Source organism: Staurois parvus, unplaced genomic scaffold (assembly GCF_062004578.1).
Source record: "Staurois parvus isolate SC_StPar_1 unplaced genomic scaffold, SC_StPar_1.0 ptg000254l, whole genome shotgun sequence".
Lineage (NCBI taxonomy): Eukaryota > Metazoa > Chordata > Amphibia > Anura > Ranidae > Staurois > Staurois parvus.
In genome coordinates, this window is record NW_028318050.1 from 546,476 (window position 1) to 564,344 (window position 17,869).

Below are 17,869 nucleotides of genomic sequence, written 5' to 3' on the forward strand. Positions count from 1 at the left end.
AGGAATTTATGAGCACCTTTTCAGGACTATTATTGTGTTGATTTGCATGATTTGATCATTTTACAGCGCTGCATTTTTTATGTATAAGTTTTACTGAGGATTTTTATATGCGTTTATCCTGGATGTTCAGCTGCTGTTTCTTTGAGAGCGCTCACTGTGTGTCTTTTACCTATACAGCTTTATACAAAGATAGTATATAATAATATTATGATAAAACATATTAAAACGAAACAACCTCCACCCCCCGAGGTGAAAATAGTTGAGAATGTATGTATGTAAGTAATTACGTAATGAAGACGGTTTTAGCCAGGGGATCTAATTTAAAAAATGTCAATTCTGTCAATTTTAGGAAGACATTTTTCTTAGCCTTCCAGACAGAAATTATTTATATACTTAAGGATTGCCATCTAGAGATCCTCATGTTCCCACAGACAGATTTAATTTCAATATAATTTTCTGGTTTATATGACTGATTTGTCCTCTGTTTTTCTAGAGACCACCAGTAGCTCTACAACCACCGGTGAGTGTTTTGACTTTTGAAGACATCTTTTTGTGTTTTACTTTATCGTAGGACAACTAAGGACTGTGGCAAACTGCAAGTCTGGACAGTCTTACCCTCTTCCAGTCCAGGCCATTTTTCAGTTTCCTGCATTGTCAAACTTTGAATGATAATTAAGCAGTCATGTAACGATGTACCCAATGAATTCTACATAATGTTTCTGAGACAGATAGAGATTTCTTTTATCACTGCTGGGTTTTAAAAATTAGGCAAACAAATGTGTTAAAAAAAACATGTTTTTCTTAGTTTCTATGATTACATTTTGCAAATACATATCTCTCTTCATAAATTTAGGCCAAAATTTATTCTGCTACGTTTCTTTGATGAAAAAATGAGGTGTATAGTATTTAATCTGTGTGAAAGTTGCAGACTCTACAATCTATGATATATATTACATTGATAAGTCTTTATGTTCTGACTGCCTATTCCATTTCCTGAGGCCCTAAAATGTAAGGTCTGTGCAAATACACCCAAATTGACCTATTTTTGCAAAGAACACAATCCAAATTATTTGGTAAGAGGAATACTGAGTGTCAGGGTGGATAAAAATAAATGATTTTTTTAAAAAAAATCAAAAAAATCGGATTTTTTTTTTTTTAATCGGATTTTTTTTATTTAAATCAATTTTTTTTAAATAAAATGCTTTTTGAGGAAAATATATTACCATCCAAAGGTTATTCCATCATGAAATAAAGATTAGTTTTTTAATTATATAGAATAATGCTGTATATGTTTAATTTTTTTGGTAAATAAATCCCATGAATCCATTCACAATGTCACGCTCTCCAGAGGTTTCTGTAAGATTATTGGGCAGTTTCTCTGCCTACAAGATATTATCACAGATGATTGGTTTACTTTTGCAGTTCTCAAAACTGAATTTGACTCAGTGGAGATCACATGCCTCTTCACAGCAAAAATGTTATAACATGAACAGAGTTAAGAAAAAGACCTTCATCCTAACTTCTACAAACCTATGAATACAGAATCAACCCCTTCAGTGCTAAGTTTCAAGAAGTTCAGTGAATAGAATAGAAACAATATTTTTCTGATTGTTTGGAGTGGAATAGATCTGAACAAGAAGAAAGTGAAACTAAGTGTGAGGAGGGAGGGGCTGACAGTGTGAAGAGGAAGGGACTGACAGTCTACGTTTCTTAAAATATATATATTTTGTTTAGCCAAATTAGTTAACAAACATGGATGTTTAATCAAATATCAGATGCTGGAATGTTATTGTTTCAGTTGAATAAATCTATTTAAATTGTTATTATTAAGGTAATGATTATTTTTATATATTTTTCTCCTTCCTAAGTACAACAGAAAAGTTGTCCAAATATGAATGATTAACCTACTAAACTGGGGATAAAAAAACTAATATGAAAAGTTGTTATTCTAAAAATCTTCATCTACTTGCATATTAACCTCCTTGGCGGTATTCCCGAGTGTAGCTCGGGGTAACATTTCAGTACCAAAAGCGGTAACCCCGAGCTACACTCGGGAATACCATGTGGCGCTGCTCCGGCAAGTGTTCTTCACTTACCTTACCCTGCGCTCCCACGATGTGTCCCCTGCAGCGTCCCCGGCCATCTCCTTCGGCCGATGCCGGCATCCGGCTTCTGTGTCCTGTCCCTGTGACGTCGGGACGTACGGGCGCCGCCGCCGCCGGCGGCGGGAAATTTAAAAATTTTAAAAAATGTCATTTTTTTTTTTTTACATTTTACATAGTAAAACATTGCTGTCTCAACCAATTTCACATACATATTGTCCCTAGTGTTTTGTCCGGCGCCCTGCCTGCATTTTGTCTGTTCTTTCTGCCTGGAAACTGAGAAATGTCCATGGCGTCCAAAAAGTGTCCCTTTAGGTCAAAAGCGGTTTAGATCAGCTAGAGAACAGCGATAGTAAATCAGAACCACTTGCAGAATTGAGTGATAATGATTCGTGGGGGAAATTTGTCATCAGACACTGAAAACGATTTTGCGACTGAGCTCAGCAATGTGCGAACTTGGCGCTCTATTTCACATTTCAGTGTTTTTGGTTTGATTATATTATTGAATTAAATTTTTTATTATTTTTATATTATTTTTATGATTATTTATTAAATTATAATTTATGATTTTGTGTTTCAAATTTTATCATACCCGGGATGCTTACTAGACTCTTGTTCGGACAGATTTCAGTGAGTTTTTCCTAAAAATTACAGCCTACAATAAAAAAAATACATATTTCCATGCAAAAAAATGGTACCGCTTTCAGCACCAAAAATCTGAAATAATCATACCGCCAGGGAGGTTAAAGTTATACCAGCAAGAATTAGTCTATGTAGAAAACTAGGATTTGAATCAAGCCTTACTGACTAGTGATTTAAATCAGTTTGATTTAAATCAAATCCACCCTGCTGAGTGTTTTGAAGTTATAATTTTTTTGGAAAATTATGAAAGTTAATTGTGTTTTTTTTTTCACAAAGTAGTCATTTTAACAAGCTTAATCCCATACACAGCAAAGGCATACTTACAATTACACCCCACGATGCATTATACTATTCTACCTGAGTATGATGATACCACAGGTGTGAGACTTTTTCATAACTTTTTCATATAGAGAGGCTCAAAATCCAAAGAGCACCTTAAGGCTTTCTAGGGGCATAAATTACACATCTAATTTCCTGACTACCTATAACATTTTTGGAGGCCTTGGAGATGTTTCAGCAGGAGTCCCCTCAAGACTGAATTCATATTACTCATAAATTAAAATAAAAAAAAAGACTGTGCTTATAGCAAAATGACAACCAGGAGACAAAGCAGCACACCTTATATTCTAAAAGAAAATACAAAAATGTAAAAGCAAACTAAATGTCACTATTTGGTACAGTTTTATGTAATAAACATGCATATTACTGAATGTTACTGCAATGCAATGCAATAGTATGAAGCCAAAACAAACTAACAGGCCGAAATCTAAAAAGTGAGACAAATATAAACCCTGTGAAATAATTAATTTATTTAAAATATTGCGTTGTGTAACAATCAGTAATAGGCGTGTTTAAATCACAAAACTCTTCATGGAATGTACTGGTGACATTTAGAATGGCACTTCAATGCATAGCTACATTAGGCGGCCGGTATCTGCCCTTCAGCACACCATGACATAACAAAGGATATACTGTAAATGGTCTACACACCCCTGTAACAATGCCAGATTTTTGAGATGTAAAAATAAAAACTCAGACCAAGATAAATCGCTTCTGAATCTTTTCCATCTGTAGCATGGCCTATAACCTAGGCAGCTCAATCAAAAACAAACTGAAATCTTTAAAAAAGGGAGGGGGAAATAAAAATACAAAAAGGTACAATATGGTGGTTGCATAAATATGCACACCCTTAAACTAATACTTTGTTGAGTCACCTTTTGGTTGTATAACAACATTCAGTCTTTTGGGGTAGAAGTCTATCAGCATGGCACATCTTGCTCCAAATATTTCAGACTGTGAGGGCATCTACTGGGCACAGCCTTCTTCAGGTCTCCCCACCGATTTCCAATTGACTTTAGGTCTTGTCTCTGGCTGGGACATTCCAAAACTTTGATTTTCCTTTGATGAAACCATTCTTTGGCTGATTTGGAGGTATGCTTTGGGTTGTTTTTGTGCTGAAAGGTGAAATTCCTCTTCATCGTCAGCTTTTTAGCTTAGACCTAAAGGTCATGTGCCAAAATTAACTTATGTTTGGAACTGTTCATAGGTCCCTCCACCTTGACTCAATAGCCCCAATGCATAATGCTACCACCACCATGCTTCACTGTGGCAATGGTGGGGGTTTTTTTGTGGTCAGTCATGCACAGTGTTGGTTTTGTGCCAAACACTATGGCATCAACAACATGGAATTATGGCCAAAAAGGTCACTCTTGGTCTTATGAGGCCATAACACATTTTCCCACATGCTTTTATCAGACTTGATATAGGGTTTTTTTGCCAAATGTACTGAGCTTGGATGTTTTTAGAAAAATCAAAAGGCTTCTTTCTTGCCACTCCACCCCGCAGCCCAAACATATGAAGAATACAAGAGATTGCTGTCACGTGGAGTAAACATCCAGTACTTTCCAGAAATTTCTGTTTCTCCTTTAATGTTGGTGATGGCTTCTTGGCAGCCTACTGGACCAGTTTTCTTTGTATTTTTTAATAAATTTTCGAGGAACATCCAGTTTTTGGTAATGTCACATTTCTGCCATATTTCCTCTGCTTGATGACGACCATCCTCACTGTGTCCCATGGGATATCTAATGACTTGGAAATGCGAGCTACCCTCCTCCTGACTGATACTTTCCAACAATGAGATCCCTTTGATGCTTTGTAAGTTCTTTGCTGATCATGGCTTTTGCTGTAAGAGCAACTGAGTAAATGTCAGAAAAATCCTAATAGAACATCCAAATTTTATATGGGCTTAATCAGTCACTTTCATTGATGGCAGGTGTGTGCTAATTACTATTTTACATTCCTAATTAGGGGCGGATTGACAACTCATGGGGCCCCCGGGCAATAGGGGATCATGGGGCACCTGAGTCTTTGCCCAAACTCAAAAAAGCCTATCAAAAAGGTACCAGGGGCATCTCATGGGGCCCCCTACTGACCCCTGGCCCTCAATAGGGGATCATGGGGCCCCTGTGTCCTTGCCCAAACTAAAAAAAGCCTATGAAAAAGGTACCAGGGGCATCTCATGGGGCCCCCTACTGACCCCAGGCTCTCGGCAGTGCCCGAGTTTCCAAATGGTCAGTCCGCTCCTGTTCCTAATTATAAAACGGTGTGCACACCTTTGCATCACATTATTATTATTTTTTTCCCATCACTAAAAAACCATTTCAGTGTGTTTTTAATTGAATTGTGCATATTAAAGGTCACATTAAAGGTGGAAAAAAAGTGATTCATCCTGGTCTGATTATATTTGACAAAAGCCTGCGTTACATGGTTGTGTAGACTTTTTATATCCAGTGTACATTCCATACATTGAGGTGTGCAGTTAGCACAAGTGTCTGGTGCTGTGAGTAAGCAAAATGAATGGGTTGCCTTAAAGTAACACTAAACTTAAAGTCATTCTAAAGGTTCATTTTTTTGTTGAGGGGGTAAATAAAAAACATGCCTATACATACCTGCTGTGTGCTGTGGTTTTACACAGAGCACTGGATCCTCCTCTTCTTGGGTCCCCCACAGGCTCTCCAGGCTTCTCCTTTCTGTAGCGTGTCCCCACAGCAAACAGATTGCTATGGGGGCACCTGCTGCTCCGTATGTCCATTCACACATTGAGCAACAACCCTCTCTCTCCTCATTGGCTGCCTGGCCAATAGCTGCTACATGCTGTCTCAGACAATGAGGTAAAGACCTGGGACAGATGAGGCTGTCATTCACATCGCTGGATCACAATGAGACTCAGGTAAGTATTGAGGGGACTGGGGGCTGCTGCACAGAAAAAGGTTTTTTACCTTGATGTATAGAATACATAAGGTAAAAAAACCATTAGCCATCTTCATATCTGGCCAGAACTAGTTCTTGAGGGAGTCTATTCCACATCTTCTAACAGCTTACTGTGAAGATCACATTACATATGTGGAGATTCAATCTCTTTACACATATAAATAGTGCCCCATTTCTTCTGTAATAACCTGAAAGTGAATTACTCTAAACCAAGTTCACTATATGGACCACCTATGTATTTATATATGGAGATCATATCCCCCTTATGTATTATAGATGGAGATCATATCCCCCCTTATGTATTATACATGGAGATCATATCCCCCTTATGTATTATACATGGTGATCATATCCCCCCTTATGTATTATACATGGAGATCATATCCCCCCCTTATGTATTATACATGGAGATCATATCCCCCCTTATGTATTATACATGGAGATCATATCCCCCCTTATGTATTATACATGGAGATCATATCCCCCTTATGTATTATACATGGAGATCATATCCCCCCTTACGTATTATACATGGAGATCATATCCCCCTTATGTATTATACATGGAGATCATATCCCCCTTATGTATTATACATGGTGATCATATCCCCCTTATGTATTATAGATGGAGATCATATCCCCCCTTATGTATTATACATGGAGATCATATCCCCCCTTATGTATTATAGATGGAGATCATATCCCCCCTTATGTATTATACATGGAGTTCATATCCCCCTTATGTATTATACATGGAGATCATATCCCCCCCTTATGTATTTATATATGGTGATCATATCCCCCCTTATGTATTTATATATGGTGATCATATCCCCCCTTATGAATTATACATGGAGATCATATCCCCCCCTTATGTATTATACATGGAGATCATATCCCCCTTATGTATTATACATGGAGATCATATCCCCCTTATGTATTATACATGGTGATCATATCCCCCCCTTATGTATTATACATGGAGATCATATCCCCCCTTAAGTATTATACATGGAGATCATATCCCCCCTTATGTATTATACATGGAGATGATATCCCCCCTTATGTATTATACATGGAGATCATATCCCCCCTTATGTATTATACATGGAGATCATATCCCCCTTATGTATTATACATGGAGATCATATCCCCCCTTATGTATTTATATATGGTGATCATATCCCCCCTTATGTATTTATATATGGTGATCATATCCCCCCTTATGAATTATACATGGAGATCATATCCCCCTTATGTACTATACATGGAGATCATATCCCCCCCTTATGTATTATACATGGAGATCATATCCCCCTTATGTATTATACATGGAGATCATATCCCCCTTATGTATTATACATGGTGATCATATCCCCCCCTTATGTATTATACATGGAGATCATATCCCCCCTTAAGTATTATACATGGAGATCATATCCCCCCTTATGTATTATACATGGAGATGATATCCCCCCTTATGTATTATACATGGAGATCATATCCCCCCTTATGTATTATACATGGAGATCATATCCCCCCTTATGTATTATACATGGAGATCATATCCCCCCTTATGTATTATACATGGAGATCATATCCCCCCTTATGTATTATACATGGAGATCATATCCCCCTTATGTATTATACATGGTGATCATATCCCCCCTTATGTATTATACATGGAAATCATACCCCCCTTATGTATTATACATGGAGATCATATCCCCCCTTATGTATTATACATGGAGATCATATCCCCCTTATGTATTATACATGGAGATCATATCCCCCCTTATGTATTATAAATGGAGATCATATCCCCCCTTATGTATTATACATGGAGATCATATCACCCCTTATGTATTATACATGGTGATCATATCACCCCTTATGTATTATACATGGAGATCATATCCCCCCTTATGTATTATACATGGAGATCATATCCCCCCTTATGTATTATACATGGAGATCATATCCCCCCTTATGTATTATACATGGAGATCATATCCCCCCTTATGTATTATACATGGAAATCATATCCCCCTTATGTATTATACATGGAGATCTTATCCCCCCTTATGTATTATACATGGAGATCATATCCCCCCTTATGTATTATACATGGAGATCATATCCCCCCTTATGTATTATACATGGAGATCATATCCCCCTTATGTATTATACATGGAGATCATATCCCCCTTATGTATTATACATGGAGATCATATCCCCCCTTATGTATTATACATGGAGATCATATCCCCCCTTATGTATTATACATGGAGATCATATCCCCCCTTATGTATTATACATGGAGATCATATCCCCCCTTATGTATTATACATGGAGATCATATCCCCCTTATGTATTATACATGGAGATCATATCCCTCTTATGTATTATACATGGAGATCATATCCCCCTTATGTATTATACATGGAGATCATATCCCCCCTTATGTATTATACATGAAGATCATATCCCCCCTTATGTATTATACATGGAGATCATATCCCCCCTTATGTATTATACATGGAGATCATATCCCCCCTTATGTATTATACATGGAGATCATATCCCCCTTTATATATTAAGAAACATTATAATCCATAAATAAAGAACAATGTTTTTTAGTTTCTCTTTTTTGTTAATATAATATGGAACTAAGTAAACTTACAATGTCATTTCAGAGAATCGGACAAACACCACGACAGAAATATCTACAACAGCTTTTACTACAACATTACCTACTAATCCCGCCTCTGAGACCATAGGAACTTCTTCTACTACACCAATGACTTATCACAGCTGTACAATGAGAGGTAAGTCAAGTCATCAGGACAATATATTTCTTTATTTGGGGGGGAGGCACAATAAGCCAACATTTTCACAGACACCTCAATTTATTTCACATGAGAATGCTGCCTGATCCTCTTTGGAGTGCATCCTCTGTGTATACAGATGAAGCAACCACTAGGGAGCAGTAATGTAACATTGATCTAGAAAATTCTCCATGGAATGTGGCCATTGAAATCCTTTTTTACATAAATAATTTGTGTTGTAGAGGGGACCTCCTTTACCGTCTTGGCGGATAAATTTCTATATTCTGAGGTTTTATTATCTTACCTGAACACAGTTCTGAACTATTTATCTTCAAGATTTCCCTGCGTCACCCGACAATACACCTCAATAACACTGGACTATGCAGGTAAAGACAAATCACTCTCCTATTTGTGGCATTATTAGTTTTTCATTAAAGATTTTGTTATTGGGGAGGATCAGTTCAGACCGTCAACTGTGAAGTGTTCCCAGAGTGCCTGTCTGTGTTTTCTTTTTTTTTTTTTGCGTCAAACGTTTTTATTGAAAAGGCAAAAAAATGTATAAGAGTTACAAATAATTCCAGAGAAAAATCTGTAGCTGGAGTAGCACAGATGGAGTCAAGGCAACAAACACAAATTACATTCCCATAAAACAAGATATCAAAAGTAAAATGAAACAATCACTCCCAGCGCTCAGAGGTCCTCCACAATCAGATGTCTTTTCTGGTGGGGAGCTGAAGTTGTATCAGTGAGGAGAGCTCTGAGAGTTGATTGGAAGAATAGGGACACACCTACCTTCACACACACTGCAGAGCTCAGTGAGGAGAGCTCTGAGAGTTGATTGGAAGAATAGGGACACACCTACCTTCACACACACTGCAGAGCTCAGTGAGGAGAGCTCTGAGAGTTGATTGGAAGAATAGGGACACACCTACCTTCACACACACTGCAAAGCTCAGTGAGGAGAGCTCTGAGAGTTGATTGGAAGAATAGGGACACACCTACCTTCACACACACTGCAGAGCTCAGTGAGGAGAGCTCTGAGAGTTTACTGGAAAAATAGGGACACACCTACCTTCACACACACTGCAGAGCTCAGTGAGGAGAGCTCTGAGAGTTGATTGGAAGAATAGGGACACACCTACCTTCACACACACTGCAGAGCTCAGTGAGGAGAGCTCTGAGAGTTTAATGGAAGAATAGGGACACACCTACCTTCACACACACTGCAGAGCTCAGTGAGGAGAGCTCTGAGAGTTTATTGGAAGAATAGGGACACACCTACCTTCACACACACTGCAGAGCTCAGTGAGGAGAGCTCTGAGAGTTGATTGGAAGAATAGGGACACACCTACCTTCACACACACTGTAGAGCTCAGTGAGGAGAGCTCTGATAGTTGATTGGAAGAATAGGGACACATCTACCTCCACACACACTGCAAAGCTCAGTGAGGAGAGCTCTGAGAGTTGATTGGAGGGAAGGGACACACACACCTTCACACAGCACACAGGAACAGAGCTGAGACTGTCAATCACAGGCTGTGAGCTTGAGGTCCCTCCCCTGTCACCCTTTTTCTCTTGATGTCAATAAAACCTGTCAGAAGTGACTCATGCTGATAGGAAGGAGGCATTAGGCAGAAATGACACTCAGTGATTTGGATTGAGACAAGTACACACTATAGAGGGATATGCTTTGTTCATATTTCATGCCTGAGGTTTACACCCACTCTAACTATCTGGTCAGTGCAGAGCTCCCCTTATTGTTGTACATAAAATACCAACTGCGTACTGTCAGGTGATAAATAATAAATATGCGTGTTCTTTAGTGAATTTACTTTTTGCTTCAAAAGTTTTTATTGAAAAGGCAAAAAGTTACATAGTTACAAATAATTTCAGAGAAAAATCAGTAGCTGGAGTAGCGCAGATGGCATCAAGGCAATGAACACAAATTACATTCCCAGAGGACAGGATATCAAATGTAAAACTAAACAATCACTCCCAGCGCTCAGAGGTCTTCCTCAGTCAGATTGGAAAGCAGCAGGTCCATAAATGCCTGGAATGCTTGGTGAATGCAGCCCTCCTCAGATGGAGGGGAATCCACTGCAAATCTACAAAAAAGAAACAAACGGGGGTGCAAGCACCTAATGCATCACCAATGATTTATTTGGAGAACAAAATATGCAAACAAATGGGTGCTCACAAAGATACAACATAGGAGAGCTTTACAGACCACAAGACACCATACAGTGCAGGATAAGTGTACTCCAATGACATTAAACTTAAAAAGCAGCACTAGCCAATATTAAATATGCATTCAGAAAATAAAGTGCAAAAACTAAAGTGAAGCAGCTGATCAATATAAAGTGCATCAAGAAAAATAAAGTGCTTGAAAGTCCAATGAGCAAATATTAGCGTAAGTGCAAAAAGTCCATATTGAATGTATAGATCAAATGAGTCCAATATTAAAGTGCTAAAAGAAAAGAGATCCAGAAATGTGCAACCAATCACTCTTCATGTATGAAGTGATGTGATAAGCTCCTGCACCAGGTACATCGTGTTGTCTGTCACCTCTTACCAGAACCCAGGGGTGTATTTACCACAAGGCAAACAAGGAATTTTCCTAGGGCAGCATTTTTCAGGGGGGCAGCACATCCCCCTGGAAGAAGGGATGGAAGAAGGAACATGCGCACCATGGGAACCAGGTGGGATCTGAGTGAGGCTGAGAGCTGCTTGATGGTGTATGCAGAGCCTGACTCTCATTCCTGAGGATGTCTGGAGCTGTGAAGGTGAGTGTCTTTCTCTCTATCACCGGGGGAGGAGGGAAGGAGGGGGTAGTGGAAGGCTCTCCTGGGCAGGGGGCAGGGTGTTGTTGGTCAATGTCAGGCTCTGTCTGCGGGAGGGGGAAGGGGGGTGGTGTTGCCGTGTCCATGGGGGGAAGACAATTTTCCTAGGGCAGCACAAAACCTAAATACACCACTGCCAGAACCAGAAGACCATCATCTTAAAAATGGTCAAATGCGCCCATGAAACCTCTCCACAAGTACCATCAACTCAGCACAGAAGCAGAAATCCATCAATAGTAAAAAGAAGAAAAAACTTCCATAGTGAAGTAAATTAAAAATAGGACAGCAGTATTCTCTCCCGGCTAGGTTCAATGCTGCCCAGTGAAAGGTGGTGGGCTGGTGAAGAGGGTTGGACAGGGATGTTACAGCATGGCATGGCTGAGTAGAAGTGCAAGAAGTTGGCTGCGAGTAAAGATGAGAAAGAGGTGTGTTCCATAGTAGGCTGCTATTGGGGGGAGGAGAGAACATACTCCTCCCTCCATCAAGGCCTTGCCCTTCTGTCGGGAGTGACACTGCAGTCACTCATGTCAGTGAGGCAGCTGCAAAATGGAGTATACCACCCATATATATAAATGTTCCAAGGTCACGTGCCACTTCTGCCCTCCCCCTTGCCCTAGCCCTATTTCCCAGATTAAAAAGAAACTTTCTTGGACATGAAATGCTTTCAGCAGAGTTTATGGCGTTTTTTTGTTTTGTTTTGCAAATGTCTCACAGTGGTCACAAATAATCACTGTTTTACCCAATAAGTTTATTTTCTAAGATTATCAGCTCCATCCAGTGCCTATAGTTCAGTATGTTCCTGATTTGGGGTTTCAGCAAACTACATTGACACAAAGAAGTTTTTTTTTATAAATAGGCCTCTGTGTGTTTAGAAACAGTGATCTAAACATATCTAAGCCTCAGGAAAAACCTTATAGTCAAGACTATGGACAACTAGACTTCCACTTCTAATGCTGTTGTCAGGGTTTAGATTACTATTTTATACTGTATTTTGTAAACTAATTTTTATTTAGATACAAATGTAACCATCACTGCTGAGAAGGACTATTTCCTGCAAACTTTAAATAACAAACCAGTGAGCCAGGAGGATTCCAACCATTTGTATGCCTGTAATCAGTCCCTCCTCTATGGGCTGAAGAGAGCTCTGGAGATTTCCCCGGCTGAGTCCATCATTTTGGTTTATACATTTGGCTCAATGGCGGATTACAATGACACTCAGATCCTGTCTGAGGTTTTTACATTGCTGGAGGAAAAGAAATCACAAGTAAGAACCTTCCATGTAAAATCATACATCGTCTACGTATCTCTGATCCATAGATTCATTTATTACATATTACTTTTCAGGTCTACTTCCTACGTTACTCTGGATATTGTACCATTAGTGACTCACAGAAAGAAGCATTCCAGAACATCTCATCAATAGGTTTTGGTGATTTCTTCACTACAAATGACTTTTATTATTATAATGATTATAATCATTATCAGGTAACTAGTTGTATTGTTATGTGTATAACAGTAATATCTGGGTATCGTAACTCATAAATATATATTCAAAAATGTATGCAGGCTAGAATGTCTCACGGTACTGTGTTTGGAAGATGTTTGGGCTTGGAAAGCCTATGAGCCCAATCAATAGTCAGATCTTGCTGTGACAGCACCATAACCAAAGCGGTAAAAAAACTAATGAAAGCAATGTGTTAAATCAGACATTTGGATTTTCTCGGGAATTCCTCTGATCTTAATGTTGTTCCTTCTGGAATGGTCTTTTATATCAGCTAATTTATCTGTGAATTGTTGCAATTCAGAATAATGAGCATCAATAAGCTGATTATAGGCTGTAGTGAAATCAGTGCATTGTTGTGCTATGTGGACAGTATGATCGTCCAAGTGTTTTATTTGGAGATTGAAGATTGATGATCAATCTAGACAAGTCTCTATACAGATCCTTCTGCAGTGAAAAGAGCACATTTTTCAATGTATTCTCTGATGCAGGGTTGTCTGTGGCAGGAAAAGCAGTTAAAGGCCGGTACACACTGGTAGATCTGTGAAGTAAAACAAGAAGAAGCGCACCAACCTTGCGCATTACCTCAGTAACCAAATTTATTTAGTAAAAGAATGGTACTCACAAACAGCAAATAAAAACAGGCATGTAAGTCTTCCCAGGGACTTCAAAGGCAAGAGGCCAGCACGAATCCCATTATGGGGGTGGACACTCAGTACAGAAGGTCATGCCTTCTTCCTCAGAGCTGCTCTGGGAGTACCATTCTTTTACTAAGTAAATTTGGTTACTGAGGTAATGCGCAAGGTTGGTGCGCTTCTTCTTGTTTTACTTCACAGTTCTGTTTGGGCTTCCAAACTTCCGGAGCGCAGGAGAAATTGCATTTAACACACTGGTAGATTATCATCCAGTATTGGCCTGCTCAACAGAAACCATCCTACATTCAGCCAGAGTGTACAGCAGCCTGTCCAACAGGAGCTGACCTAAAATACGGTATCTGTCAAACGGGCATACTGGAAAACCAGCAACTGATCGGCATCTGATCAGCACTGGCTGGCAATGGCTGCAAGCACTGATCATTGTGTTATGGTGGGGGGCGGTCCCCCTGTAAAAACACAATAGCTCAGAGGGGAGATCGCTGTACTAACATTGCATAGGTAGTACAGAAAGCTCCTTTTGAGCTTCTCAGTTTTTTTTATTCATTCATTCAGTCCAACACATCAGTCTGCCATCATCATTATTAGTTCTAGGAGCCCCGTAATGTTTTTTGCTTACCTGTGCCTAGTGACTTAGTGATGCATAAGGAGAAGAAGCACTTCTTTTGGGTCTATTTCGGGGTTCAAAGGCAGAAGGGGGGATACTTTATGTCTGAGAGATGCTGTATTGTCCAGCTGTGATGTGTCCTAAAGCACCAGTCTAAATGGAGTGGTGGCACCATCTTGGGATTCCTTCTGCAGGTGCTCAGGGAAAAAGACCATGTGCCAACGGGCTCCTGCTGGCTTACTCTTTTTGCGAGACATGGTGCGGAAGGTGATGAGGACGTGATCCGCCAGTAAGCTGAGGCTGGGGGTGGTTGCTGCAGCTCAGTGTTGCTGCGTATTGACCTCCAGTTCTCAGATCATGGCCAAGCTCTGCCTCCCCCCCAAATCTCCATGTGTGTGAGGGATGCCAGAGTGTGTATTTGGGAAGTTTTATCTGCTAATAAGTTTTCTCCATTGGGATATAAAAATTATATTTTTCTATTCATTATATCATTTATTATATCATGCAGATGGTGAACTCTTTGGAATTACTTTTGTCTAAACCTCTGAACTCGTCTGTGCGTCTCTTCAACATAAATGTGAATGTCGTCAACCAATACACCAACGTGTTTAATGTCACAACTTCTCTATCATATTTACTGATCACAAGAGATTACAAATTCACTATTAATTTCACCGATCCAAATGGTAAGAACATTATTACAGAAATTTAGCAAAACTATTTATCTTTATATTGATCCATTTTCCATCATTGTAACTAGTGTTGGGCTTCATGTTCAAGTTGAACCTAAGTTCAACTAAAACATGGGCCGTTTGTGTGTTTGCTGAACACACGAACGGTGAGGGAATTAGGCAGGCTGTTCCCACAATGCATTGCGCCCTGACAATGCATTGTGATTGGTCAAAGCAATGCACCTAAGCACAGGTCAGGTGCAATGCTTTGGCCAATCACAGCACAGGATGACGTCACTTCATGACAGTATTTAGGAATTGTCATCGGGGTGCAGCTGTCAGACAGCTGGGAGCCAACGTCGCAAGTGGAGCAGGGTTTTTTTTCCTTTTTCGGGTAGCGGTGGTGGCGGGCAGCGTGATTGACTTTGAATCTACTTCGGGGAACATTTTTTTACTGATATTGTTAATAATGGACTTGTCAAAAATTGTCTCCTGTCTTTTTTACACTACACTTTTTTTGTGAATAGGTAGAGGTAGCATGTACAGCCTACTCATTCACATGGGGGGGGGCGGGATCTGGGTGCCCCCTTGTTAATGGGGGCTTCCAGTTTCTGATAAGCCTCCCACCTGCAGACCCTCACAACCTGGGGCGGACTGACAACTCATGGGGCCCCCGGGCAATAGGGGATCATGGGGCCCCTGTGACCTTGCCCAAACTCAAAAAAGCCTATGAAAAAGGTACCAAGGGTATCTCATGGGGCCCCCTACTGAACCCAGGCCCTCGAGCAGTGCCTGAGTTTCCAAATGGTCAGTCCGCTCTTGCTCACAACCACATCCCATGGTTGTGGGGAAGAGGACCTTCTCCCCATCAACATAGGGACAAGGTGTTTTGGGGGGAGCCCCCCTGCCCCAATGAACCCCCCCATGTTAAGGGCATGTGACCTGGTATGGTTCAGGAGGGGGGGGCACTGGCTCGTCCCCCCCTTTGCCTGACTTGCTGGGCTGCATGCTCAGAAAAGGGTCTGGTATGGATTTTGGGGGGACTCACAACATTTTTTTTTTAATTTTGGCATGGGGGTTATCCTCAAAATTAATACCAGACCCAAAGGGCTTGGTACGGATGGGAGGGGGGACCCCACATCATTTTTTAAAAATGTTTTAATTGTTGGGCAATGCCGACAATTCTTTTTACATTCAGCTGTCAGAGGGGAATCCCACTGACAGCTGACACATGAATGTCTCACTACTAAAATACTGCATGACTTATTAATATAACTTATTTTAGTACCTTAACACTTTCTCAGATACCGCTCAGTAAATTGTTTGTGTGCGAAGTTTGTTTTCGAACATTCTGTAGGTTCAGATGTTTGACCGCAAGCTGAACAGGGGGGTGTTCGGCCCAACACTAATTGTAACCAAATGCATTTTCCTCTATCAACACCTAAATACAAGAAATAAGAGTTTCTGCAGCAGCTTTTGCCAGAAGGTTTACCAAATGCCAGCAGAATCCACAAACTAATATATAGTATAGTATATAAAAGGTGCAGCGCTAATATACAAATAAATAAAAATGATTTTACATAAAAGTTCAAGGTGACATAGTGCATATAGATAATAAACACTAATGATGTGTCTGGTAGACGTGAGGAAAGGATAATATCCAAACAGGAGTTCAATGTGAGGATGTGACTAAACTTTCAAACGTTCTGATGCTTTCCAGGCAACACCGACTGTGTGCACGGTGAAAAATGGGGGTACAAATTGCGCACTCACCAAATGCGCAACCTTTGTGCGCTTTTCTCTCATATATATATATGAAAAGCGCACAAAGGTTGCGCATTTGGTGAGTGCGCAATTTGTACCCCCATTTTTCACCGTGCACACAGTCGGTGTTGCCTGGAAAGCATCAGAACGTTTGAAAGTTTAGTCACATCCTCACATTGAACTCCTGTTTGGATATTATCCTTTCCTCACGTCTACCAGACACATCATTAGTGTTTATTATCTATATGCACTATGTCACCTTGAACTTTTATGTAAAATCATTTTTATTTATTTGTATATTAGCGCTGCACCTTTTATATACTGTCTATTGGGAGGTCTTATATGGTGCCTTTGGTGTACAGCTGCTGTGTTTTTTCATGAGGCGCTCGCTTATTTATATATTTCTAATATATAGTATAGATAATTTGAGTTCTATTTAGATTAAGGAGCCTCTTGCCTCATAAATAGAATCCTAAAAACATTAAATATAAAACAATAAGTGCTAAGATTCAAATTTGGGTCAATTCTGAATTTCCAAAGTTCAGATTCCATCAGATTTTCCTCATTTTAGCTTAAGGGTCCATGCACACTGGGCTTAAAATATGCTGATTTTACAGAGTTTTGTGTTTTGCATTTTCTTAACGAATGCAAAGCACTTTCTGATTGGATGAGGTGGAGAGCGCAACATGTCCATGCTGCCTCTTCACCTTTTCCAATTAGAGAACACTAGAGATGAGCGAATCGAACTTGGCGAAGTGGAATTAGTTTCGAATATAAGGAAAAATTCGATTCGCACCGAATCCGAATTTTAGCAAACTTCGGATGCACGAATCGAATTTTTCCCGATCAGCCGGCAAAAAGTGTCACTGCAGAGAGCTCCGCTATTTCTGACAGTTCTCTGACAGTTCTCTGACAGTTCCTTCACATTTACAGCGGTTGAAACATTGTATCTATTTGTTTCCATTTAGGATACAGATGTTTTTATTCGGAAA

At 39.8% G+C, this 17,869-nt stretch overlaps 1 protein-coding gene across 1 annotated transcript in view; it reads left to right on the forward strand.

Annotated features, from left to right (window-relative positions):
* LOC149459559 (uromodulin-like) overlaps nt 1–17,869 on the forward strand; it is an 81,225-nt gene that overhangs the window by 7,880 nt on the left and 55,476 nt on the right. Inside the window, 6 exon segments of the mRNA XM_089680964.1 lie at nt 494–520; nt 8,710–8,841; nt 9,084–9,227; nt 12,695–12,945; nt 13,026–13,166; nt 14,951–15,128. Of these exon segments, the coding sequence (XP_089537090.1) occupies nt 494–520; nt 8,710–8,841; nt 9,084–9,227; nt 12,695–12,945; nt 13,026–13,166; nt 14,951–15,128 (873 nt within the window).